At 38.6% G+C, this 27,680-nt stretch overlaps 4 protein-coding genes and 3 pseudogenes across 6 annotated transcripts; 3 read left to right on the top strand and 4 right to left on the bottom strand.

The window, feature by feature from the left end:
* Positions 1–383: 383 nt before the first annotated feature.
* Positions 384–1,747, bottom strand: LOC121773232 (polygalacturonase inhibitor 1-like). Its single transcript, XM_042170046.1, has one exon. It carries the CDS (start codon positions 1,720–1,722, stop codon positions 703–705), a length of 1,020 nt encoding a protein of 339 aa, XP_042025980.1. The 5' UTR covers positions 1,723–1,747; the 3' UTR covers positions 384–702.
* Positions 1,748–4,875: 3,128 nt separating this feature from the next.
* Positions 4,876–12,706, top strand: LOC121775364 (chaperone protein dnaJ GFA2, mitochondrial-like). 2 transcript variants are annotated; one of them, XM_042172441.1, is made up of 18 exons: positions 4,876–5,081; positions 5,157–5,250; positions 5,336–5,401; positions 5,791–5,873; positions 5,977–6,060; positions 6,165–6,203; positions 8,245–8,352; positions 9,060–9,104; positions 9,208–9,295; positions 9,437–9,501; positions 9,571–9,645; positions 10,349–10,421; positions 10,886–10,977; positions 11,077–11,148; positions 11,366–11,422; positions 11,689–11,737; positions 12,178–12,244; positions 12,442–12,706. In XM_042172441.1, exons 1-18 carry the CDS (start codon positions 5,004–5,006, stop codon positions 12,536–12,538), a joined length of 1,332 nt encoding a protein of 443 aa, XP_042028375.1. In that variant the 5' UTR covers positions 4,876–5,003; the 3' UTR covers positions 12,539–12,706. The 2 variants fall into 2 exon arrangements, with proteins under 2 accessions (XP_042028375.1, XP_042028376.1); XM_042172442.1 differs by having other exon boundaries at positions 4,877–5,081; positions 5,178–5,250.
* A 242-nt stretch (positions 12,707–12,948) lies between these two features.
* LOC121774489 lies at positions 12,949–14,021 on the bottom strand (annotated as a pseudogene).
* Positions 14,022–15,044: 1,023 nt separating this feature from the next.
* LOC121773963 lies at positions 15,045–17,731 on the top strand (annotated as a pseudogene).
* A 695-nt stretch (positions 17,732–18,426) lies between these two features.
* Positions 18,427–19,709, top strand: LOC121773470 (annotated as a pseudogene).
* On the bottom strand, positions 19,389–22,288 carry LOC121773471 (ras-related protein RGP1-like). Of its 2 annotated transcripts, XM_042170337.1 has the most exons (3): positions 21,858–22,288; positions 19,778–20,263; positions 19,389–19,521 (listed from the first exon to the last, which is right to left on the bottom strand). In XM_042170337.1, the coding sequence occupies exons 1-2, from the start codon at positions 22,088–22,090 to the stop codon at positions 19,816–19,818; spliced, it is 681 nt and encodes a 226-aa protein (XP_042026271.1). In that variant the 5' UTR covers positions 22,091–22,288; the 3' UTR covers positions 19,389–19,521; positions 19,778–19,815. The 2 variants fall into 2 exon arrangements, with proteins under 2 accessions (XP_042026271.1, XP_042026270.1); XM_042170336.1 differs by lacking the exon at positions 19,389–19,521 and having other exon boundaries at positions 19,723–20,263; positions 21,858–22,287.
* Positions 22,289–23,890: 1,602 nt separating this feature from the next.
* On the bottom strand, positions 23,891–26,246 carry LOC121773210 (transcription factor bHLH130-like). Its single transcript, XM_042170024.1, has 6 exons — positions 25,574–26,246; positions 24,985–25,286; positions 24,725–24,895; positions 24,584–24,649; positions 24,425–24,493; positions 23,891–24,333 (listed from the first exon to the last, which is right to left on the bottom strand). Exons 1-6 carry the CDS (start codon positions 26,025–26,027, stop codon positions 24,262–24,264), a joined length of 1,134 nt encoding a protein of 377 aa, XP_042025958.1. The 5' UTR covers positions 26,028–26,246; the 3' UTR covers positions 23,891–24,261.
* Between the last annotated feature and the right edge of the window lie 1,434 nt (positions 26,247–27,680).

The following is a 27,680-nucleotide window of genomic DNA, read 5'->3' as shown; positions in this document are numbered from 1 at the left end:
TTTATAAATACTGCCAACTTTCGTACAATTATCATAAATATGTTTAGCACTTGATTGATTTCTAAATTTGTTTAATTTTATGTTTTGGGATTACACATTTAAATTGTTTTATATGTTTGTGATGTTTAATCCTTAATTGTATTTGATTTTAAGTAATTAAATCAAAATATAAATCTAAAGTGATAAAATTAAACTGGTCCGTGCGCACGGGGTAGACACTAGTTTATTTAATTATTATACTGAAGTAAATGATTATTTTTATCCAATAATTCGAAATTGGAAAGCAAAGTATATACTATATTAATTACGAGAAAAAAATAGGAAGACATATAAAAAAAACAAATAAGAAGAAAATAACAAAAAAAATGACGACAGAAACGAAAAGAAGTAAGAAAAAGCAAATTGTCCACATCGTCATATAATAGTACTACATGTTTGTGCCACTATTAATTCACTTTACCAAAAAATAACAGTGCTAGCCAACTCAACATCATATTTATCCGGCAAAAAAAATACTCAACATTTTTCACCCTCCTACATTATTAATGATAAAAAATGTCCTACTTAACGTGAGCCAGTAAGGATGCCTTGAAACTTGAAGTGTTTGCATTTAATTTAAAGATTATGATCATAAACTGAAAATCTTTGAAATGCAGAAAGAAAGCTTATTCATAAGTCATTAATTAGAAGTGAAATTGAAAATCAATTGCATGGATTCAAAGGAATCCCACAAAGGCAGCGATTATGCAGAAACGATGAATTCTCCCAAGGCTCAGATCTATACCTCAACTTCCACCCCGTCGGAATCTCCCCACACAATCTGTTATAACTAACATTCAAAAACTGCAAGTAAACAGCCTCCGTAATCTGCTTCGGAATCTCTCCATAAATCCTGTTATGCGATATGTCCAACACATCAAGCGACACCATGAAGCTCACCTTCGACAGATCAAACTCGAACCCATTCCTCGATATGTCAATGCTGCTCGCGGCCTTGTCCTTCCCGAAGAACACAGACGCATCGCCAGACAGATTGTTTCTTGAGACATCTACCGACGAGAAGAGTACGTTGGACAAAGAAGATGGAAGCGCCCCGGAAAGTTTGTTGTGAGAGAGGTCGAGTGCAGGGAATCCCGCGGTTTTTTGGAAGTGTCCGAACGTTTCTGGGATGGGGCCGGTGAGCTGGTTTCGACTTAAATCAATTGCGAAGAGGAACGGAAGAGTTGGGATAGAAGGAGGGATTGTGCCGGAGAGGCGGTTGAAGGAGAGGTCTAGGTATGCTAGATTCTTGATTTGGGAAAGAAAATGTGGGATTGGTCCTGAGATGTTTGTCCAGCTTATTACAAGGAATCTTAGTTTAGGTATTTTTGTGAGTGAGGGTGGGATTTGGCCTATGAGGTTGGGGATCTTGTGGAGGCGGAGATTTTGGAGGTGCGTTAGGTTGGCGAGGGACGAGGGGATGGTGCCCGCGAGGGAGTCGTGGGGTGCTATGTCGAGGCTGATGACGCGGCTGGTGGTGTCGTTGCATTTGACGCCGTACCAGTCGCAGCAGTCGAAGACGGGGTCCCACGTGGGGAATGGGTTGGGGTTTGTGAAGCTGTTTTTGAATGCTGTCAGCGCGGCTCTGTCGTTGGGATGACAGAGCCCCGCTGCAGCAGCAGAGGTGTGAGGGTGGAAGAGAATGAAAGTGATGATATTGATAAGGAGGAGTAGTGGTAGCATGGTTGTGGGTGGATGGGAAAAGTAAGATAGGATTTTTGAGATTTTATAGTGCTATTTTTGGATTTGAATTATTGTTGTTTGGTCAAGATAAGTGTACTCTGCATTATGTAGTGGGCTGGTGGACCATGTGAATTTGGACTTTACATAGAGTAGGGTGTATACAACATTTAAACATATATTTTGACCACAGAAATAAGAGAATGTGCAATGTAACCGCGTAGATAGTAATAATACTAATAATTAAAAGCATATCCATCAAAAGCATATATTTCTCCTCCCACTCTCTTCGATTGTGCAGCGGATTAGAGAGGTTGTGTTCGTTCTTGAGGTTGCTGAAGATGAGATTTAGGGTATGTTTGATTGTCTTGAAAGTCTCTAACTCTAAATACTTGAAAATGGGGCTTTGATGCTTTTTGTGATTGTGTTAGCAAACACAATATCGTGTTTGATTGTAAAAGGAGGCCCATGAAAGTGTCTTATTTTGTATGAGGTTTGACTAAGCTTTTGGTATGACAAAGCTGTGAAATGAAAGAAGTACTTAATTTTCTCCACTATACCACCCTCCAGGTGAGTTAGAGTACAATTTGGTGTGTTACCTAACATGATTTCCAGCCGGGTCATGTGTTTTCTCCCGGGTTGGTGTGTTAGTTCTCAAAGCAATCAAACAAAGAATGTGTTATTTCCAAGGGTTTTCAAGACAATCAAACATACCCTTAGGTTTTAACCTTGGGTTGGGGGATTCATAATCATTGCCTTTGTGTGATTCCTTTTGATCTTTTGACCCATGCATTGATTCTCCAATCAAATGTAGGATCTGAGATTCCTTCATCAATATTGCTACTGGTTAATTTATCAATCTACTCTTGATTGTTTGATTCTAATATTTTACTTTTATCATAAATGATAAATATATTTTATTTACATTCAATTATAATCGGTATATAAAAAATGGATCTCATATTGTTCTAACATACTATTCTTTTGATTTCTTAGTAATTACTCCCTCCGTTCCATAGTAATGGAGGCGTTTCTTTTCGGCACGAAGATTAAGAAAAATTGTGTTAGAGCATCTCCAATGGTGGCGAGCGGACAGGCTAGCCGATTCTCGGCGCTGGCCGGTCCGCTCGCCGAACCATTGGAACCGGCGAGCGCCATTTCGGAAAAAAAATCGGCTACCCGACGCCGATTTTCGGGCGCTGGCCGATCCGCTCGCTAGTCGGCTGGCCGCCATTGCAGGCTCCCGATCGGCGAGCGATCGGCCAGCTCAATTTTTTTTTAAATTTTTTTTCGAAACACTATATATACGTGATTTGCACGTCATTTTCATTCGCGCCACTTGTTTTAACGAGTTTTCTTTCCATCTTAATTTCTGTACAAGAGCAACAACGTGAAATGAGTAACGCGGGTGGTAGTAGTGGTGGTAGTGGTGGGGATGCGGAGGAGTACGAACGGCAAATGAACGAAGAGTTGGAGGCCTGTACGTCCCGCGAGATAAGCCGGTTGATACAAAGCGCCTTGCAGCCGGCGGTACCTCGACCTCCACCCGTTGTCCACCGACGAGCAGTGATTGATTGTGATCACGTAGCTGCACATCAGTGGCTATATGAAGACTACTTTGCGGAGGAGCCGCGGTTTGGGGCGCCTCTTTCCAGGCGGCATTTTAGGATGCGATGCGGCTGGCAGACCCGGCCACACACCTATACAAAAGTGCAATGCGGCAATCAAGCAGTTGGCCTACGGAGGCGCGGCAGACATGTGGGACGAGTACCTCCACATCAGTGAGACGACTGCCCTGGATTGTCTGAAGTATTTCTGTCAGGGCGTCATTGAAATATTCCATGATCAGTATCTTCGAAGCCCTACCCCTGAAGAGTGACATGATCTAATGCAGATGTACGGGGAGAAGCATGGGTTCCCCGGGATGTTGGGCAGCATAGATTGTATGCATTGGGAGTGGAAGAACTGCCCCGCTGCCTGGAAAGGGTTCTACACGACCGGCTACAAGAGAAAGAATCCCATGATGATCCTCGAGGCCGTAGCTGATTACCGGCTGTGGATTCGGCATGCATATTTTGGGTAGCCGGGTCGAACAATGACCTCAACGTCCTCAACTCGTCGCCCCTTTTCAACGAGCAGTGCCAGGGCGTCGGTCAGACCATCAGTTTTATCGCCAACGGGAACCAGCATGATATGAGCTACTACTTGGCAGATGAGATATACCTTAGGTTGCCCGTCTTTGTGAAGACGATCATATGCGCATCAGATGAGAGGAAATTCTACTTTGTGGAAAGGCAGGAGTCGGGGCGCAAGGACGTGGAGTGCGCATTTGGTGTGCTCCAGTCTCGATGGGCGGCAATTAGGAGTCCAACGCGTTTGTGGCATGTCGACTGCATTGCTGATATAATGTACGCCTGTATTATCCTGCACGACATGATTGTCGAAGATGAAGGTGTACAATTGACTAGTTGGGCCAATGACGATGCTAATGAAGCCGGCCCAAGCTAGGGCGTGGCCGCTCCCAACCTACGAAGGGGGGTACCTCACGATGAAGTCGGCTGCCTCAAGGCACATGCCGACATGCGCCAAGTGGATGCTCATATTCGACTCAAAAAGGATTTAATTGAAGAGTTGTGGGCGCGAAGGACTGCACGTCGTTAGATTTTTTTAATTAATGTATTTTTTTTAATTTAAATATTATTATTGAATTTTTCCTTATCTGTGTAGTAAATTTAATTCCGTATTTTGTGTGATTGTTAATTATTTATTTTTTATAATTTTGTTTATTGTGGCTAGCCTATTGCTTGTACTGATGATGTGGCAAGAGGAGTTTTAGTCCTGATGATGATGAGTTTTAGTCCTGATGATGTGGCAGGAGGAGTTTGTGGCTAGCCTATGGCTGGCCTATTACCATTGGAGATGCTCTTAGGTGAGTTAGGTAAAAAGAGAATAAAGTAGAAAATGAAAAAAGTAGAGAGATGAAGATAGAATAAAGTAAGAGAGAATAAAGTAGGTGTGAAAAAATGCGTTGACTTTTACTAAAAAAGAGAAATGACTCTATTACTACGGAACATATCAAAATGACAAAATGACTCTATTACTGTGGAACGAAGGGAGGACTAGACTATTGAATCACCTCCGGGAATTCTAGAAGATTCCAAGAACTCAGGTGCTATTCTTCTCGTTTCTAACACATACTCCTCTAGTTACTTGATTCACGTCTAGGGTTTTACACCAATCTCGATTCTCTTCTGCTATTGCCTCTGCATTTACACGCCCAACCGATGGCCCGGTGCCATGGCCTCCGCCTCGCCCGCCGCTCTCTTACGTCCCTTCTGCGCCACAATTCTTATTCAATTCGAGTAAGACTTTACTCTCTCTCTCTCTCTCTCTCTTAATTGTTTGAGGATCGCATATATCATTGTCACTGATTGTAGCTTTGCAATTCCTTCTTCAAGGGAGGGTGTAGGAGCGTCGGCGCCGCACCGTGCAGTCAATCAAGGGGTCTTTTCTATTTAAATCATGGAGATGGTACTTCCAACTCCCGATTCTATATTGTAATTGCTTACTTTGTAATTTTATTCTCATTTCCTTTTTGTTTAATTTTGGAATACAGCACGTAATGTGTTAAAGCCTGGCTTTTGGGACATTTTAGGCGCCAAACGGTCAATCCATGCCACTGGTAACCATTTAATTTACCGTTTGCTTGTTGTAACCATTTTCTTTGCTAGATGTGCATAGTATCAGCTAAATGAATTCGCTGACGTACTAATTGAATCACAACCTTAATCTGATAGCATTTCCCCTTGGAGAAGCCTTTATTTCTCACCTAATCTGGTTGGCGTATTCAATTAGTCAATTATTGCCTTTAGTTAAACATAGGATAGGAGGGAAACGAGATTTTGTGTATTTGTTTTCTTTAGAAGGGTATATCACTTAATTGGGTACACAACCAGTAGTTCGTTTTTTTTTCTTATTAGCTTCTATTTATGATCCAAATTGCTTTACAAGTTTGTAGTTAACTGGTTCTTTCTTTTTCCTTGTTATCTTTTCTCCTTGACCCCTTTCTAGCACAATTGTCAAGAGATTTCTATGATGTCCTTGGTGTTAATAGAAATGCAACAGCATCTGAAATCAAGAAAGCCTATTACGGGGTATGATCCTCTCTTTCTTTCTTTTGATCCTGAAGGGAAGATACAGATCTTAGTGCGTTGAAAAGACTTTGTTCAATTTTTTTGTATGATGTGTCTGCAACAGCTTGCGAAGCAGTTACATCCTGATACTAATAAAGATGACCCGGAAGCTGAAAAGAAATTTCAAGAAGTCCAGAAAGCATACGAGGTATATTTTCTGGATATTCAGGTTTTTGTCGAATTAGTTCCTATCGTCTTTTGTCTGTATCGGGTTTCGGGTTGATCTTATTTTATATCCTCATCTTTCCGTAGGTATTAAAGGATGAAGAAAAGCGCCAACAGTATGATCAGGTATCAAATATTTTATCTCTAATTACATATAGACTCCGAAGAATTGCTAAGAAAAGAATTACTAAAGACCACTCACAAATCTCACATATAATATTGCATATGCCTGTGCATATATGAATTGAATAAATTGACTTTAATGCACTTATAAAGTACATGGCATGATAAGATATTGATGTATCTATGATTTCAGCAATTAAGTTTCTAATTTCTGGATATATAAAAGCTATACGAAATGGCCCTTCCCCCTTATGCAGGTCTCCATTATACATCTGATAGAGATCAAGCTAATGATCTCCATTATCTCTTGAGATTATTTTCATTATTATGGAGATTGTTGAAAGATTACTTTAAATGTTGAGGATTTGTTTAATTGTTTATCTATAGGTTGATCCCTATAAATAGCTCCTCTTTAGAAGAGCTAGATATCTCGGAAAATAAAGTGTATTAGGACGGTATCAACCGTAGGCCTCTTCGGAGGATTATCTTGGCCTCTTTGGAGGATTGTTCTTCTTTTATATTGAATTCCAGTTCTTGTTTTACTTCCGCCTTTAACTCCATATCAATTTGGTGTGGCGAATGTGGATCGCATCATGGTGAACACTCGAGCACTGAAGAACGTCTTGACAGATTGGAGAAGGCGGTCGCGAACACCAAAGTGCAAATGAGCACATTCGAAGCCCGGATCTCGAACTGTATCAATGATGCCTTGGCACCATTCTTGTAGGATCTGCAGTCTCGTGGCTTCATTCGGGAGCGCAGGCAACAGATCGCATTCACTTTAGATGATCAACCTTTATCTCACACCAATCCCACAACTTCAACACTGAGCCAACGCCGCCCCTACTTCCTCTTGCACCTAATCCTCCCCCAACCAGCCCCCTTGTGCAGGAGATACAACCAGTCCAGCAACCAGTGACTCTCCCATGTTTGGATGCACCATCCATCCCTGCAAATCAGCATCTCCATAAGTTGCCCATCACCCAACCTAATGTTGCACTTTCACCATCCATTTCACAATCAAAACTGCTTGCACTCTCTCCGCCCCTCACTGTACATCCAGTTGGGGCTGGCCATCTCTCTTCGCTCATGTTTTCCTCTCTCAATTCCACATGTGAATTCATTGAAGCTAGTTGTTGGTGTACCTTTGTGATGCATATGACTACCAAACATCTTGAGTATGAATGGCTACTTGCAAGCCCAACAACAAGGATACCCAAGCAATGCATTAATGTTGTTGGTCATTTTCTCTTGTTCGGCAATGTGGATTCTTTTCGAAAGCACGAGTACGAGCCTCCACCGATCAAAGCAATGTGTTTATGTTTCAACTCCAGCCTTGTGGGCAAGGCTGTTTTGACAGCGAGGCAATTGATAGAGATCAAGCTAATGATCTCCATTATCTCTTGAGATTATTTTCATTATTATGGAGATTGTTGAAAGATTACAATTGATAGAGATCAAACTAATGATCTCCATTATCTCTTGAGATTATTTTCATTATTATGGAGATTGTTGAAAGATTACTTTAAATGTTGAGGATTTGTTTTATTGTTTATCTATAGGTTGATCCCTATAAATATCTCCTCTTTAGAAGAGCTAGATATCTCGGAAAATAAAGTGTATTAGGACGGTATCAACCATAGGCCTCTTTGGAGGATTGTTCTTCTTTTATATTGAATTCCAATTCTTGTTTTACTTCCGCCTTTAACTCCATATCAACATCAAAAAGTTATTTTGTGATTCTTATTATAGTTGATTAATTTCTTACTTTCATCTCGGGACACAGTATACTTTCATGCATGCAAATTCAAAGCTTTAGCTTCTCTAGTCTGCTAACAGCTTTACAGATATGATTGCTGTATCTATTGCAAGCTGTGAAGCTTCTTGCTGTTTAAAAATATGTTCTGTGAATGTGGACACTGCAAAAATTCCTTACATGTATTACAAGGGTTATCCTCTGATTGACACAGTTGCATCACAAGAGTCACAGATAGGCTTTTGGATCTTAACCATTCCGTTGTAATTTCTTTGTATTTTGTAACAGGTTGGGCATGAAGCTTTTGAACGTGCTGGTACTGGTGATGGTGGGTTTGATCCATTTGGAGGTGGCGGTGGCTTTAATCCTTTCCAGGACATATTCAGAAATGCCGATGTAAGCCTCTTTTTATAATGTTCACTTTCCTCTTTCCCATTCCATGTATGCCTTCTCTTTTTTTTGGATTTTCACCCTTGTTCCCAAAATACTAGTACTACAGAATCTGTTGGTGCAGATAGTAGAATGAGACTGGATATTGTTGAAGTGAAATAAGAATACTTAGTTCTTAGTTTTTGGAGAGCTTAGGATAGTTTTTGCCATGGTAGTTATGATGTACTAGCTTTTTCTTCGCAATGATGATTGGTTCGGTGGGGAATAAAGAAACAAATATGAGTTTACCCATTCCACTTCAAACTGTTGCTTCTACATTGAGTACTTCTGAAAGAATAAACAGCTAATATAGATTCTCTTGTTAACATATATGAGGACTTATCAGAAGATGAAATTATTAATTGCTAGGTGACTTTTACAGTTTACTGGAACTGGCCTCTTCTCAAATCAGACTGGCTATCAAGTCATAATCTAAGCTAACTGTTTTTATAAATTTTAGCTTACTTGTTTGTTAGGGTTATTTATTAAGTTCTTGTTTTTATTTATCGTATATAGAAGGAGGTTTACTGCTAACACAACCTGGACTTCTTGTTAGCCTGCACATGTTTATATTTGTGAAGTAGCTTTGCCCTTGTACAGTACTCGTTCAGCTTCTACTTAAGTTTAAGGATTGACGTGTGCTTTTTTTGTGTTCGGGTTTTCTTGGAGATCAGATTTTCAACATATTCAATAGGGACATGGGTGGAGAAGATGTTAAGGTATTATCAGTTGATCAGACAATAGCAACATACAGCTCATATCTATATATATTTCTTTTTTGGGGGAGGAGTGTGGCCTAACAAATTTCAATATTGACTTTAGGTTGCTGTTGAACTATCCTTTATGGAAGCTGTCCAAGGATGCATCAAAACACTGTCAGTCATGACTGATTTAAGTTGTGAAACTTGTGGTATGGTCACATTTCTCCCCTAATATATATATAATCAAATTGAGTTTGAGTCACGAACTATTCTTTCCTCGAAATTATAAAACTGGCCACATGCTATTCTTCCGAGTTCATTACTAAGAATCTCGCAATTTCCAATTTTAGGTGGAGCTGGTGTTCCTCCTGGAACAAAGCCTGAAACTTGTAAACGCTGTAGAGGTTCTGGCATGGTGAGTACCTATGAAATTACTTGTTATACTTGGCAACTTCATTTTAAACATCTTGGTTATCTTTCACAGGTTATCTCACAAAATGGTCCTTTCACACTTCAAGCTACATGTCCAAATTGTAAGGGAGCTGGAAAAATTGTTTCGGTATGACATTTTATGTTTCCATAATTACGTTACTAATAATTGTCTAGTCTGCATTTTGTTGCTTTGGATGCATGCTTTACTATGCCCTCTGAAGTTGTTCATTTAATGTGACTGTATTCACTTATGTTGCGAACAAAAAATTCACTGGACTGGATACTGAATGGACTTCGTGATTGCTGAAATTTTTCTGTTGGATAATGTTGTGCCATTGTTTCCTTATCAAATTTTTTACAACATTAGTTTGTGGCTGTAAGGTATCTCTTGTTTCAGTCATCTATAAGTGATAGTGTAGAAAAGGTGCATCAGCCTAAATTGTGCTCAACTTCATTGCATTTCTCATTGTTTTGCCTTCTTTGGCATGCAAAAAGTTTCAATGGCTGAAGTCAAATGGTACATCAGCCATCAGTTAACTGCAGATGAAACAATAGATACCTGAATTTATTGAGTTTTTATCACATATGTATATCAGCCATCATTATGTCAAGTCCCAAGTATATATCAGCCATCATTATGTCAAGTCACAAGTGCTAGGGACCGTGCTTTCAACTAATCACAAAATCATTATATCTGAGGGTCGAAATTGTTTCTGGAATAAGTATTGGTGTTACCTAAAATAATACTCCTATCCTATATGGATTGAATGAGTTGAATTCTATTATGCTCAACTTTATAATAGTCTTACTTTTTGTCCTGTCTCAAACAGAACTTCTGCAAGTCCTGTAGGGGTAAGCGGGTAGTAAAAGGGCAGAAGACTGTGAAGGTGAATATCATGGCAGGTGAGCTCAGAGAATATTTTAGTCAATCCTCTACTTGTTTTATTAACGTTATTTTGAGTTCCATTTCAAAATTTCTCCCAGTTGGAAACTTTGTGCATAAATTTCTGTTTTGACAGTAACGACTGCAAAATTAGGATGGGTTATTATTTTATTACTTTTTCCTCTTAAAATAACTTCATCTATTGAACCTCCACTGGTTGGGAGAGTACAGTCTTTCTAGTTTCTACACTAGCAACCGCATAGCACATACTTCATTAAATCCCTGATATTAGACGTATCCTTTGAATTATCAATTTTTTTAAGAAGCATCATTCGTGCTGAATATATTTGTCTGATTTCTGAGGTAGTGTCTTTAAAATATTTTGATTGTTCTCTGGTTATGGTATTTTAGGGTATACGATGGTAACTATGATGATGAACTTTGTTGCAAAATGACATCTTTCTGCATGGTTCTGTATCTGTAGGAGTGGACAGCAATGAAACCATTAAAATCCCCAGAAGTGGTGGATCGGATCCTGATGGAAATCAACCGGGCGATCTTTATGTTATGATTAAGGTGTCTTAATTTGCTTCCTCTCTAGCTGATGTTGCAATTTCGTTATGTAGTATATGGGTTGACCCTGGCATGCTTATAACCATGCTGGATTATTTACAGGTCAAAGAAGACCCAGTGTTCCGAAGAGAAGGGGCAGATATCCATGTTGATACAATTTTGAGCATCACTCAGGTAATACTTGTCTAGTGAGTGGGGGTTCAATCTTTGGACTTGATAATTATAAGAGTTCATAAATTGGCCAACTTTGGTTTCTTCGAATTTAACTCTGCATTAGTTAATAATCCTGTCAAATTCAAAAGCATCGACAAGAATAAGAAGCTTATATGCTTCTTTTTGGTGTCTGGTTATCGTAATTTTGTCGTTGAATAGATCTCGTGCTCTTGTGCAGGCAATTTTGGGAGGAACAATCCAGGTTCCTACACTCTCTGGGGATGTTGTTGTTAAGGTTTGTTAGCATAGCTTATTACTTTATTTATTGTCTAGTATATAATGTCAATTATGTCATAATATGTGCGTTTAAACATGTGTCTGTGACTTCCATTTTTGATATCATAATATTCTGCATCTTGTTTTCTTCTCTTTTGGGATGGTTTAGGACTCGTAAGTTGGGGTTTAGTTGTATTCGGATTTGTGTAATTGGTGCTTGCTGTAGCGTACTCTCAAATACTATTAGCCTTGACAGGAGTCTTATCTGACATTTCTGATATGTAGGTTCGCCCTGGCACTCAACCTGGGCAGAAGGTGGTCTTGAGGAAAAAGGGTAAGTTTACCTTGATATCATGGTCTCCTTTTCTCTGTGATATTTAGTTCTGTTACTTCTGTACATAATAAATAGCAAAATCATTTCTTGGACAAAGGGATATACTCTTATTTTGTTTTTGTGTGGATAATTAGTATTTGGGGCAAGTGGGTTACAACTTATTGTATTTTGTTGTGGATATGTCGAACTTTCAGTAAAATGCAATGTAATTAAAGGTAGTTATTTCTTGTCTTGTTGCAAATCTTGAGTTGCCAGTAACACTATGCCCCTTTCATGTTGTACTTGCTTGGCATGTTTCTAATATCATCTAATAATGGGTATCTGGGAACTTATTGTTCTTTCAGTTTGTTCATTGTTGTTCTTTCCTTACGCTATTTTTTGAATTAACTGGGCATCTTGGTTTATTTGGAAAATAATGTTTTTTTTGATGTCTTGTGCAGGGATTAAAGTCCGAAATTCGTTTTCATTTGGTGATCAATATGTGCACTTTAACGTTAGCATTCCGACGTAAGAACTATGTTTCTTCTTTAGTTAAAAACAAAATATTAGTACTACTTACATCATGACACTATAAGCCTAATAGTAACTAAATTATGTAACTCATTGTTGTCATATTGCGTCAAGATCATCGTCCTGAATGCTGTTTATTTACACGATGTCAAACATCACTGAACTTATTTGCTTCGTGTGTTACCTTGTGCCAGAAACCTGACACAGAGGCAGCGCCAATTGATGGAGGAGTTTGCTAAAGAAGAAGAAAGAGAAGACGATAAGGGGGCAGCTGCAGGAGCATCGGGCTGAATCCCGGTATGACAGTCTCTAGATAGGCATAAGGAGAGAGTGATTGAACTTTATTTACTGGGAGGAGATAACTTTTTGGCCGGGCAATTTTGGGTGGATGGATGTTGTAACTATCTTGTACTGACCATATCTATAATAGTCCAATAAAGGTCAGGTTTTATAGATTTATTTAGATTATCTCTTAGCCATACTGTACATAATAAACATATTCATATTCACATTCAAAATCATATTCATATTCAAAATCATATTCATATTCAAAATCATATTCGTACTAACGATCTTTTACAAGGTCATATTTGGTTCGTATCAACATAATAATTTAAATAAGTTGAAAACTTTCAGAACAATTTAAAATATAAATAGAAGAAAAGTGAAAACATGAGACGAATATATTCGTTGAAGGAGATGAGGTGGGGCCTAGCCTAGGCATCAAAATTGTTGCCCTCCAAATCCAATGCTCCCATATACTTAACCAACTACATGGACTTGGGAATTTCACCTCTCAACTTATTAAATCCACGTGACTCAAACCCTTGTTTCCGAACAAACTCGCCGGAATTACATCGGAAAGCTGATTCGAGTTCAGATTCAGGCAAGACAGAACCGGCATCGCTCCGATCCAATCCGGAATTGAACCGGATATCTGGTTCACCGACAGATCCAGATCAGCCATCCTGGATAGACCAGCGCACGAGTCTGGAATCGAACCGCTTAGCTCGTTCCCGCTCAGTATCGCGCGGCTTAGCATACTCAGTTTCCCGAACTCCGACGGAATCTCGCCGGAGAGCTTGTTGTTGCTGAGATCGAGATGCTTCACGTTGCTGAGGCCGGCGACGGAAGGGGGAATCGAGCCTGTGATCTCGTTATCCGCGAGATTCAGCACCACGAGCTGGCTCAGCTTCCCGATGTCGGCGGGGATTTCACCGGAGATTTTGTTTCCGGAGAGGTCGAGGATGCGGAGGCGGAAGAGCGAGGTGATGCAGGACGGAATCCCGCCGGAGATCCGGTTCCAGCATGGGCGGACCCATGTATATTTTGGGTGGGGCTTCAATGAATATTTTTTTACAGTTTTTTTCTACCAATTATTTTTAAAATTTCTTCAAATTTAGTGTAAATTATAATGTAAAAGCCCCTACAAATTATCTAAATTACTCAAAAATATACTTTAAAACAAAATTTATAAATCTCAGCCCCTATCATTATATATTTTTGCGTCCGCCCCTGGGTTCCAGTCGGTGACGATGAGCGTGTTGAGCTGATCGAGCTGGCAGAGGGAGTCGGAGATGAGGCCGGTCCAATCAACGGTCAGATCTAGCTTCTCGCTCTGTAGATCGGAGCTAGGAGAGTCGCCGGGGCGGAGGACGATGTCGGTTACTCGGAGCGTCTCCGGGTGGCAGACGATCCCCGGCCACGTGCAGCAGTCCGTACCGGTCCATGCGGAGCCGCTCATCGCATCTCTGATCGGTGGATTGGGTTGCATTTGCGTGTATTGAAGTAATGCTGCAAATCACCAACAATCTGGTCATCATTGTAGGTAATTTAAAATCAAATTGTAAATGTGCTGCACCAGTAGTGAAGTGTTTATATGAGGAAATTGCACTGAAAGCTGGTGACTATAAAGAAGATTAGAGCAGCAGCAGCATTGAGGGTGTGGGGAAGAACAAAGGCATGTGCTGTTAGCTCTAAATATATTAATTAATGATCTGGAATTTTGGAATCATGGATGCTCTGTTGTTCGTTTATTTTGCATTATACCTACCACACAATTAGAAATACTAATTTTTGTATAAATTACTATATGTCTACGAATATTTGAAGTCTTGCAGAAATATTAAAGCGTTTTCATTATTTTTATTAGTGGCATCGCATGTGGTATCATATCATGTTACATAACATGATGATCGGATCGGATCGGTCTCTACTGCGTATAAATTAATGCTAACTTGTCATTTCCAAGCACTCCGGATTTTAATACTTTTACATACAGAAAATGGGACTGGTCCCATAAAATTGTTACTATATTTTTGCATGTGGCACTGTCACTTTTAATTTGAATTGCATGCTAGTATAAATTTATCATTTAACGAAAACTCAATTAGGGACAATTGCTAATCAAATTGTAAGACTTGAAATTGTGGATAAAAGAACCTTAATAATTAGGGACAATTGCTAATCAACTTGTAAAATTTCTTTTATTGTTGATCAATCTATCTAAAACTGAAATATAAAATCACAAATTTCCAATTTTTCATAATTATTCTATGATCGTCAAAATCTGTAAACCCTTTTCACAACATCATCATCATCATCATATTAGTTTTAATTTTTTTAGCATTATTAGATAATTGTGAAAAATTTTAAAAATAACTTTATATTTCCATTTTAAAAAATTGTAGGAAAACAAAAAATCAACGAAATTTAAATAGCCATTATCATAAATGGTAGGAAATGGCAAATTCATATCTTGACGCAAGTTCGAATCTGCGCTATGACCAATCAGAAATCGCTAATTATTAATCACAATCTATTATCAAAAGGAGAAAAGAGAAGTGAATAAATTTCGCGCCATCACCATTTTCAATCCAAAGATCATTCCTTTTCTCTCTCTAAAACCCAGCTATGCAGATTCCGGTGATCGATCAGGAGCCCGATTCGAATCTGAAGAGTTTGTGCTCGGAGGTCAGCCGAACCCTAAAAGAGACGGGAGCTCTGCTTGTGAAGGATCCGCGATGCTCCGCAATGATCGGTTTCTCGACATGATGGAGAAGTATTTCGAAATGCCCGATGATTTCAAGCGCCTGCAGGAGCGTCCGCACCTCCATTACCAGGTCATTTAGTTCTTAATTCAGTTGCGGGTGTATTTTACTTTGAATGATTTCGAATTTGGTGTTGATAAAATTGGAATTAGATACTCATAGGTTTGGGTTGGGTTTTAAGTAATTCTGGCGTCTCAATTTGGTTGTGTCAATGCAAACTTGAATGTTCACTTTGCTTGTCCAAGCAGAATCAAATCGACCCTTCCATAATGTAGCAAAACACCAGTAATTCTATCTTAATGTAACTAATGTTAATCAGGTTTACATAAACATAAATTTTTAGATAAGAATGACAATTTGTTCAAAATGTGATTTTTCCTAATACTATGTCATAAGCATGTTCTAATCTGTAGAATTATTTCTACAGAGGGGAGATTACACTATGATCTAATAGTATTTTTATGAAAGCTGGTTTTGTGTTTCATTTTTTGACCGTATCACAGCTGTCATGGTACTAATTATTTAAGCCTAAATGGCTGGAAAACAAGAAACATCTGTAGATTTCTAGTCCTGGTAAATGTGTCACTTCTGGTCGTAGACTTATTTGCACAATGTGTTAGTAAGTTTCTATGAGCTTTTAGTGAACCTGAAAAAAATTGACATTCCTCTTGCTGAAGTTGAATGAGTTGAGGAAGAGCTAGATTATTGAGCTTATGTTCTATTCTTATGTTCTACCTCTCCCAATTCCATTCTGAGTTCAATCTAGACACTGAGGGTCTTACGTAGTTGATAGTGGCTATATCTTCAAGTATTTTGGTTCTCTCTATCACTCAATTCTAATCTCGGTGCTGCGGTTATGTTTACTCAGGTTGGAGTAACACCTGAAGGAGTTGAAGTACCCCGTAGTTTAGTGGATGGAGAAATGCAAGAAAACCTAAAATCAATGCCAGTAGAGTCTCAGCCCTCCATTCCCGCTGGCCCTGACCCTAAGTGGCGGTATATGTGGAGGATTGGTTCACGGCCATCAAGTACCCGCTTTAAGGTCAATTTCATAAAGGTGTTCTATAATTTTCGTTGGTATGGTTCTTATGCTGATGTATTTTTCTTTATAGGAACTTAACTCAGAGCCTGTCATACCTGAGGGATTTCCTGTGTGGAAAGACACCATGGATTCATGGGGGTCCAAATGGTCTCTGCTATAGAGGTGAGTGTCAGATTTCCTGTTCTTGTTTTGTATGGCTAGTTTACTTACTTTTTCTTTCATATCGTGACATTCTTTGTTAGGTTGTTGCCGAAATGGCAGCAGTTGGATTTGGCCTGCAGAAAGATGCATTCACTTCTCTTATGAATCAGGTTTGCTCTTCTTAATCCCATTATTTTCTTCAACTCATTCATGACAAATGCATGACTTCCACACTGAATATCCACTGAAATGAAGGGTGTGGGTATCTTTGCTATGTAATGATCCAAATCCATACTGCTTGTGTCGTTTCATTACCTTCATCCTTCTTGGTAAAAATATCGCTTTTCATTTCCAGGGACCACACCTACTTGCTCCAACAGGAAGCAATCTAAGACGTCATGGCCAAATCGGCACTGTATTTGCTGGGTATCATAATGACCTCAACTTTCTTACCATTCACGGGAGGAGAGGTTCCCAGGACTAAATATTTGGCTGAGCAATGGGAAAAAAATGGAAGTGAAAGTTCCTGTGGGATGTCTTCTCATTCAAACAGGAAAGCAGGTGATTTCCCAACTCCAAGTATTGGCATATGTCGGAAGATAAATACCTATAGATTGTAATGTTGTGGATTATTACCTTTTGTCGTTTGTGTTTTGGCCATTGCTAAAAGATAAGCAAAACTATCTGATGCTCTATGATACAAGTATTATAACTTGATAAGCATTAAGATCATTTCCTACAAGCTTATAGAGGTGGAGAATGCATAGCCGGCATGCATGAAGTTGTTGTGACTGATCGCACCATTGAAGCAATGAAGTTGGCTTCAGAGCAAAACCGCAGCCTTTGGAGAGTCTCCTCAACAGTGAGTTGATGCTCTACCGATGTTTTTATGATTTCTGTTTGTAGCTTTTCTGCTTTGCTATGACCTTTAACCGAAACGACTTGCTAAAACGTGTCTTCTGTGATGACCTAGCTTTTCGGGCACATAGCATCAGATGCAGGTTTGAAACCGCTAGGTCATTTTGCGGACTCACCGCTAGCTATGTGTGCTGGAGAGTTTGTAGAACTGGAGCTCGCAGTTATCAATCTCAAGGGAAGTGGCATCGTAGTTTAAAGCTGGAGATTGTGGTTCGATTTATGTCCATATGGTTGTGGGAGTGTTGTGTCGTTGATGACTAGAATGAATTGGTGGCTACACACAGAAATCAATTAAATTATTTAATGCGTTGATGATAGAATTCACATGCATCATGCCTTGTCCATTGAAATGGGAATTCTTGAATTTATTAAATTCAACGGGAAAACAGACTAAATCCAACTAGACTCGTTTAACTGCCTTTGTTTTTCTTGCATTTTTCAAACAATAACCAACTACTGAGAATGAGTAAGGAATGTTTTGAGACATAGAGAGTAATTCACTGACGGAATACCTAAATCCATCTACTAATATGATGTTTATTTTATTCGAAAGAAGGTCAGTGATGATTCTTTATCTATCACTATCACGTGATAACTCAAAATACTGCTATCTGTCTGTTTTATAATAGGAGTCAAACATATGATGTTCATACGAGTTTTAAGAAATATAAATAAAAGTGTACTAGTATTAAATAAGTTAGTGGACTTTAGGTCCCACTTATATATATTAGTTCTATAATAAAATATGAGTGGATAAGTTGGTGTAATGTAGAACTTACTTACTATTTATGGTAAAAATGAAGATGACTTATTATAGGACGGACTGAAATGACAAAATGTTACTCTTATTGGGGGACGGAGAGAGTACTTGTTAGATGGAGGAGAGGTGAAAATTTTACTTTTATTATAATACGACAACTACAAGGACCCACAAAGCGAATTTTTTGTTCTAATTTACTCTTACAAGTTCCCTATTTGTTGCATTAATTCTGTATGGTTAGTTTGTCACTATTAAATAATCTGGTTTCCTTTTGGGTGCACACATTCAAAGTGAAAAATGTTATTCTTCCACCAACGCATCATCATATTATTCTTGTAAAATAAGAAACGCATGTATCATCATCATAAACGCACATTCCGTTTCATCAATTCCGGAAAAGATTATGCAACACATCAAGAGCACACACCATTAAATCTATAGCTCTCTCTATTTCTCAACCTTTTCATGTCAATACCTACGTTTTTTATTGAATAAAAACCGCAGCGTTCTCAACTGAAAGCAAACACAATTGTTCCAACCAACTATTATTCCTTATTATATAAATTATACCTATATATGTGTGTGAATTTTCATTGTAATGTACAACTGTGTTCATCACAATGGCATCATGGCTTCTTTTTCTTGGCTCACTTCTCCAATTCTTCACAGGTTGTTTTCCCTTTCCACAGCTATCAACAAATATTCAACTAACAAATACTCAGAATTTCAGGATCCAAAGCTGCCGTCTTCACGTTGCAAAACAGGTGTAAAGAAACCATATGGCCCCGGAGCCTTATCAGGAGCCGGTCATGCTCTACTCATAAACGGCGGTCTGCAGCTCAAACCAAATGAGAAAACCAGTGTTGTAGCACCTTTCGGGTGGTCGGGCCGATTCTGGGCCCGCAGCGGCTGCAAATTCGACCAATCGGGCAAGCAGGGGAACTGCGCCACAGGCAACTGTGGCGGCCTCCTGCAATGCAGTGGCGCTGGTGGGCCCCCGGCTTCCCTGGCAGAGTTCACTTTAGACAGCCCGGAAGACTTTTATGACGTCAGCCTTGTCGATGGTTTCAACATTCCCATATCCATCATCCCGTCTGGTGGATCGGGTAACTGTTCAGCCGTGGAGTGCAGCTCCAACTTGAACCTGCAATGTCCGGAGCAATTGCAGGTGAGGGTCAATGGTGGTGGAGACACGGTGGCTTGTAAGAGCGCTTGTTTGGCTTTCGGGCAGGCCTCAGTTCTGCTGCACAGGGGCCTACAACAATCCACAGGTTTGCAAGCCCAGTCATTATTCAGAGGTTTTCAAGAGAGTGTGCCCCACAGCTTATAGCTACCCTTACGATGATGCCAGTAGCGTTTTCACCTGCAACGGGGCTAATTATACGATCATATTTTGCTGAAACATACAAAGTTAGCTTAAATCTAAAGCATGGAAGTTAGCGTTATGGTAGGATATTAATTGTATTAGTGGAAACGGATATAAAAGAAATGTCACATGAAATGTTGGTGATAGTTAGTAGCTACATGAATTCAGAATCTCAATTAATGAAAGGAAACAGCCATATATCAATAAAACAGGCTGAAATATAATTCACGAGGAAGATAACGTAGTAACGTACAGCTTTGTTACTCAAAAACTCCAAAATGGAAGATTAGACTATGATGTTCTACAACAGCTAAAGTTGCTTGCAGCAGGCGCAGGTTCCTTCCCAGGAAGGACAATCTTGGTACCCTGAAGAAGTGCTTCTTTTCCTCCTGATTCTGATTCGTTAGCAACGAGTGATTTCTTGCTTACAACACGATAAATTTCAGTCAGGACAGTTAGGAAAGCTTGTTCAACATTTGTTGCCTCAAGGGCTGATGTTTCCATAAAGTACAGGTTCTCCATCTGGGCAAACTCTTTAGCATCTTCAGTTGATACATCTCGATGTGTTTCCAGGTCGGATTTGTTTCCTACGAGCATAATGACAATATTCTTGTCAGCATGGCCCCGCAATTCCTCCAGCCACCTAGCCATATGATCAAATGATTGACGTTTGGTGATATCATAAACGAGCATTGCCCCCACTGCTCCTCTGTAATATGCACTGGTCACTGCCCTATATCTGAAGTTGAAATCGAAGTGAAAGAATCAGCAAACTGGAATATATAAAACTGAAACGTCCTCTCATGCATGATTAGAAAAAGGAAACACAAGTGGAAGCAGTAAAAAGAAGACATTTATATAATGTTTGAGATAAAAGAGCATAAAAACAATATTTCATCCTTGTGAAATCAATGAAATACTTTCTTATAAATTACTCCTTCAACTTTTCTATTGTATAGCAGGAGAAGAAGTTGGAACACGTGACAAACAGGGTTTAGAACAATTAATCACTTATTTGAGTAGCACAAACCCTATAAACCTTACTATCTAGACTCACTTAACGGACACCGGGGGCTATTGGTCAATTCAAAGTTTATTTTTAACTTGAAAGTGTTAACTTTAAGAACCATTAATCAACCCAACTTCTTTAGAGGTGGCTGACCAATGCAGCAGCATTCTAACCAAAAGTAACAGATTATAAAATTGATAACAAATCAAGCTGGCCTGCAAGAAGCTGGAAGGGAAGAGTTCATATAGTCATAATATAAGAATAAATGCACTTGTCTTAGTTGCCTAGGTAAAAATGAAATAGATTTGTAACCAAAACAGAGAGAAATGCAAGCAAAGGTACCAAAATAACCTCGCATGTTGCCAGGTTTGCAAGTTCACTTGACTGAATAAGTCCAGCATATAAACTTTACAAGAGGTAAATGCCTTAACCAACCTTCAAATGATTTATACTTGCTAATGCTTAGTTTTACAAAACATCAAATCTCAGAAGACATGCAGCAAAGAAATTCACAGTGGATAGATAAAAGGCCTACACCCTACAAGAGTGGTGTTAGCATTATATAGTGGTCACTGGACAAGTAGGATTATTTTCTTCTAGAGATCTTTTACTTTTGTCATGTGGGAGTTTTAATTAGTTCTCGTTTCTCTACTTGTATCCACGAGGGGAGGGGAAAAACATTTGCATTCGGCTACCAATTTTATTTTGTACAAGGCAGGGGGTTCTAATTTTCTTTTAATTGGAGTTCTGGAAAAGAATGGTAGAAAAAGATCAGACAACATTCCGAATGGAGGAATAGGATGTACTGTATCACTATAAACTAGAAACTATAGCAGAAATGCATCAATACGATGAATATGGCGATTCCATTACTCACGCATCCGATTACCACCTTGTTCTATACCAAACAGCTTACAGTCCGTTTAGTATATAGTTGCACATGATCAGAACAGTAGTTTAAACATAGGAGTATTCTCGACACTTCAGCTAATACAAAGAAAGCAAGAACTTCTCAAGCTTTAAGTTAAACAGAGCTACCCAATCGCCCCAGCTAGATAATTCGATGCAATTTTTTCCTAAATGCAGTAATAATTTCCAGTCACAATCCTACATTTTCCATGAATGATTTCGTCTTCTCCTCAAAGTGCAAGCAACAAACTTTATTAGAAGCCTATTATTCTATTCTTTACCAACTCTAAAACAAGAAGGAAAAAACGATCCAAAGTCAACAGAGAAATTCACATCAGAATAGAAATAGAAACCCTGCGACTTGATACTCTCAAAGAAAATAAGCCGAGAGAGAGAGAAAGAGAGATATAGTTACCTTTCCTGACCGGCGGTGTCCCAAATCTGCGCTTTGACAGATTTGTGATCGATCTCAACCGTCCTCGTCTGGAATTCAACTCCGATGGTGGACTTGGAGTCCATACTGAACTCATTCCTCGAAAACCGAGCTAGCAGCTGCGATTTCCCCACCGCGGAATCGCCGATCAACACGGTTTTGAAGACGTAGTCGACTTTGTTGCCGCCGAAAGCCCCTCCGTACAAATTCGACATTGCTCGCCGGATTTGTAGTAGCTGGTGATTCGTATGAGTAAGTAATAGGTGGATTTGTTCAAATATAGCAACGCGGTTACAGATATACGATGGATTGTTTATAGCACAAGAATGAAGAAAAAGGAAGATGGTGGGAAGAAGATTGAAAATGTATTTGAAGTTTGAACAAGACTATTATTGACTTCACCACTCACCTAATTATTCCTTTTGAAAATTTGCTTTGGGATCATAACCTTGTCATATTTTATGTTTAAAGAATATTCAATGCATTCAAATTCCAGTTGTTGAACTTGAAACAAAAAGTAGAAATAATTCCAATTATTTCCCGTGTAATTATAATATTACAATAAATTTTTTATTATATGAACAATATTGTTTTTTATAACAAAATTGAACATATACTCCCCCGTATTTTAAAAAGGCTAAAGTCCCAAAATGGTCCTTAATATATTGTGTGTTTTTTTTAATTTTGTCCAAAACATTATCTTTTGAATTATTTGGTCCCTCACATTTGAAATCGGATCACATTTGGTCCATTTTGGACGGTTCCGTCAAATATTTGATGGTTTTAATTACCGGGTCACAAATCCGTCACTAATCGGGAGAAACTAATCCGTCACTAATCTGTCACAAAATCCGTCACAAATCCGTCAATAATTCTTTTAAATTGTTTTATCTCCTTATAAAATATTGTCTTTTGACAACATTTCATATGTAATTCTCATCATACTATATTCGTCTTAATTAGCCATTCCAATTGTTTATTTAAAATATCGTCTTTTACGTTTTAACTTATATGATTTCACTAAAGTAAATATTTATTTTGATGAAATAATATTGTTTTGAATATTGTCAAAAGACAATATTTTGTAAGGAGATAAAACAATTTAAAAGAATTAGTGACGGATTTGTGACGGATTAGTGAAGGATTTTGTGACGGATTAGTGACAGATTAGTGACGGATCAGTTTCTCCCAATTAGTGACGAATTTGTGACCCGGTAATTAAAACCGTCAAATATTTGACGGAACCGTTCAAAATGGACCAAATGTGATCCGATTTCAAATGTGAGGGATCGAATAATTCAAAAGATAATGTTTTGGGCCAAAATAAAAAACGCACTATGTTAAAGACCATTTTGGGACTTTAGTCTTTAAAAATAGAAACATTTGAAACGACACAGATTTTAATGCATAATTGGTAAAATAAGAGAGATGGAAAAAAAAAAACGAGTAAAGTAATAGAGAGAAAGAGAAAAAGTGGTGAAAGTATAATTAGTGGATTGTGGGGTCCACGTCCTAAAATAGAAAGATTCTAAAGTTTCTATTTTTAAGGAATAACCGAAAATGGAAATAATTGTTATTTTTAAGAAACGGAGGAAGTATATTGTATTAATTCACATCAAATATTTTGATAGGAATTACTCCATCAGTCCGTGAAATGTTGTCAATTTTGCCATTTTAGTCCGTCCATGAAAAATTCTCCATTTTGCTTTTTTCTATTTTTGATAAATGAATTCCACTTTCCACTAACTCTTTACATTCACATTCTATTATAGTATAAAACTAATACTATATAAATATAGAACCCTGATTCCACTAACTCTTTCAATTCATTTTTTTCACACTTCTTTACAATATAAAAAGAGGGAGTACTAATTACTGTCAATATGAAAACCATATTTTGGCCCAGGATTAGATTAGCCATGCATAAAGAATCTTAAAACTGAAGGAAACTTTCCGTAAAATATCACAATTATTACTGAATCTAATTCTGTATCCTATACCATCTTCCAATTTCATACACAATAATTAATAATATCCCATATATATCTCAATGCATTCGCACGTCACAAATTCCATATTATTCTGCTTTTTGGATCTGCTGAAATCACTCCTAACTAATTCCATTATGATATAGTATCACAGTAACCCCCAACTAAATACAATCACAGAATACCAAAAACTATACTCTTAAAACTCTTAAGCACCTTGCATACATACGCAAATTATTCATAAAATAAACCTACATATATAATCATTAATATCACCATACACTACAGATTAACATCCGCATTGTTGGCTACCAACATCGACAACGAAAGGCACTCCACGAGCACGCATACTACATGACAGCCTCGACTTAGAAGGCGAGCGGTAGCTAGCTTATACACTACGATCTGGGAGTTGTTGTTAGTTGAGGAATTTTCGAGCAAACGCACTTTGCCCTCGTCTCCGTGAGGGTCTGCAAAAGAAAGGAGAGACAATAATGAGGTTGGTTGGAGTTCATGTGAATCTTGACTACTGAAAGGGACTGCTCTCATCTCTTTAATTACCTCTACTTGACCTTGAAGGTCTTTAATGTATTTAACTGCCAAATCCAGCATATCAGCTGTGCTTGTTTGCTGTCAAAAAATCAATCCACCTTAGCAAAATCACACAAGATTGGAAACATGGATGTTTTGTTTCTACACCAGGACTAGAAAAGTCATTACCTTGTCCATATTTGGGAAAAGATCTTGCAGCTTCTTCATCTTTTCACTAATTTTGGTGCGTCTCACCTAATGATTAATTAGCGATTCGTATGAGCATATGATTGCAAAAACAAGAGAATGAATCAGGACAAGAAGTTTTACCCTCTCTGCTATACTTCTTGGATGAGTGGCGCAGCCTCTTTTCGCCCTAATCTGGCATGGAATGGTGTCCGGTTGAACTTGCAGAAACTTGTCCAATTCAGCCATTTCAGAAGCAGTTTTAGGCAGGCTCATATGGTGAACTAAGCCAGGGTTTCTTCTTGTTTCTCCGTTCTGATCAAACGGATCAATATCAGCAACAGCCAAACACAATTACTAAGCTATCTTAACAGGGAACAAGACGAGTTTCAATTCATGTATACCTGATTTTCCAATCCATTAAAATTAGAAAACATCGTTCTTTTCAAGGGGTTGAAAGGAGTGTCATGATTCCACGAGTCCTGAGGGAAGAGAGCGTCGAATTCTCTGGCATTAGCGCTTCCCAAGTGGCCGTTTTCAGGGTTACGGGTGGCAATGCTTTCGTTGGAGTTCTCAGGTATGCTAGGCATGAACCTTGAGGATGTGAAGCTCATGTGACTGCTCATACCAGCTGCTGATGATGATGAACTGGATTTTGAATGGTTCTGGACTCTGTAATTCTCCACCTCTCCCATCATGCTATATCCTGTCAAAATGTTTCTACCATTAACATCATATTTCCTATTTAAACAGCTAAAGATTTATTCATTTCCTATCCTGTTCACCTTGAATTAGGGACATTGCTCACTAAAAATCCAAATAGAGAAGAATCCATACTAGAAAATAAACAGAATAAACAATATATTAAAATTATTTTCTATGAAAACTACTTCTCATTCCAAATTCCCCAAGTTATCATTGCCTCACATTTCGAATCCAAAAATAGGCTAAAAGTCAACACAATTTCATTATCCATAAAAAAAATTGAATTACCATTGAAGAATCCAGCAGGAGAGCTGCTCTGTCTAACGAGATTGGATCCATTATTCATCCTCAAATTAGCCTGATTCTCCATCCCCACGGAATAAGATCCGACGATTCCGGGGCTCTCATAACCCATCTGCCCGGGCCGGGGCTCCGATTCTGCCCCAACCTCCTGCTTCATATGATAATGACCGCTCTTCTGATTCAGATCACGCGGCGCATCCATGAGCGCCGACAGCAGAGCTTCCGATTCATCATCGCCGCTGCTGCTGTTTTCAGTAGTTGAATCCAAAAGCGCGGCGAGGAACGAGCTCGGCGCCGATCGGTAACGCGCTAACCCCTGCGGCTGCATCTGAGCTTGATTCACAAACAAATCGGAATCTCTGCTCTTCAAATTGCCCTCATTGAGAAAGCTGCTGCTGTTTCTGCTCATATCTCTCGAGATTGCCTCTGAACTAAACATACTATACTAGTATTAGTACTGCAGGATTATTATGCGAAGAAGAAAGAAATTAAACATTAATGGAAGCTCCAAGATCAGTAGGTTTTCATGGAAAAAAGTACAGTAGCTCGAAAAAGAAAGAGCAATACTGCCGAAAAATATGCGAAAATCTACAGGAATTTTTGATTTCTTGCTATTTCTGTGCCCAACTGAAATATGAACGAATCACAGAAGTAGCAAAATTCGTAAAAAGCAGAAATGATTAAATTGTTACCCAATCGCTATTTATAGACCCCAAATTTGTCATGGTGCCCTCGCTTTTGTCTTTTATTACAAATAGACCCCATGGCCACTGTGTCCACTAATTTCTTACTCCCTAATTAGTTTGGTTAAAAGTAATTATGTGTAGGATTTCTAGCACGAGAATCTCGGCTTTTGTCTAAATTCTTTAATTAATCTGTTTTTGTACACTTATTGAAAGTTTAGTTTGATTAATTAGGTTTTTGGAGAGTAATTTTGTCTTGTTATGGAAAAATGAATATCCTATTATGGCGTGGGGGTTTGTGCAATTGTGTGGGTGGATTTTTGGTTAAGTTAAAGCCATGCAAGCCTTGGAAGCAATGGAGACTTGGTTTAGGGGTAAAATGAATTGACAGTACTTGTTTCTTTGTTTGGATGAAGAGTTGACCACTAAATGTATGGTTGCTCATCTTTTGAATGTCAAAAGGAAGCTGCATATTCAGTCAAATTATATACTCCACATATTTGAGTTTTGGAGGATTAGAGAATATTGGACATTGAATTATCATGCATGCGAATTTTCTCTTTTTACAGAAAAACAGTAAGGTCCAAAATATGGAGTAAAAAAAAAGTGTTTCCACGGTTCCACCGCTTTATCATCATACACTCACTTTTGTTCCGAGTTCATTATTGAAATTTTCTTGGAGACCCAATATGCCAAACTTTAACAATCATTTATACTCTCCCCGCCTTATAAAAATAAGTGTGAACTGCATAAAAGGACCCTAACTTTTCACTGTGTAACATCAGAGACCCCTAACATTTAAAAATCCCACCACAGGGATCTAACAAAATATACAATCACAAACCTTGCATATTTTGTCATTTTCCGGACGAAAATGCCCAAATGGGCCGAAGGGCAGTTTAGTCTCTTTACCTACCATTTCCGACACTCTATGTTGTCTACTGTGTGCGCTGTCATTCTATTCTGTCAATGGGGTATCTTTTCTTCCAATGCACATTCTCTCTCTGACTTTTATTAGATTGGTGACTTTTATTCAAATAAAAGTTTGTTTGATAGTAGTATAATATATTCTCTCTCCCAAATTGTCAATATAAGTGATAACTTTTAAGAAATTGGGGATTGTGATATAATTCCACCCACTAATCTTAACCTAATCATTATATTAATCAGAGTTAGGCAATAAAAAGTCACTTTTAACATCATTAATCAGAGACGACGTCGTTCAGGAATTTCTCGTCGGAAGGGGATTCTATCTCCACCATTGACCAGTTGTTGGGGTTCTCCATCTTCACCACCACCGGTGTGCCTATGTGGGATTCCTTCCCCCACCACGGCGCCATTGCTACCGAATTGGATTTCTGTTGTGGAGCAATGTGGAACAAAATTGAATCTTGGGAGTGGGTTTTGAG

The sequence above is a fragment of the Salvia splendens genome, chromosome 17 (assembly GCF_004379255.2).
Source record: "Salvia splendens isolate huo1 chromosome 17, SspV2, whole genome shotgun sequence".
NCBI lineage: Eukaryota > Viridiplantae > Streptophyta > Magnoliopsida > Lamiales > Lamiaceae > Salvia > Salvia splendens.
This window is presented reverse-complemented; position numbering and strand designations above follow the sequence as displayed.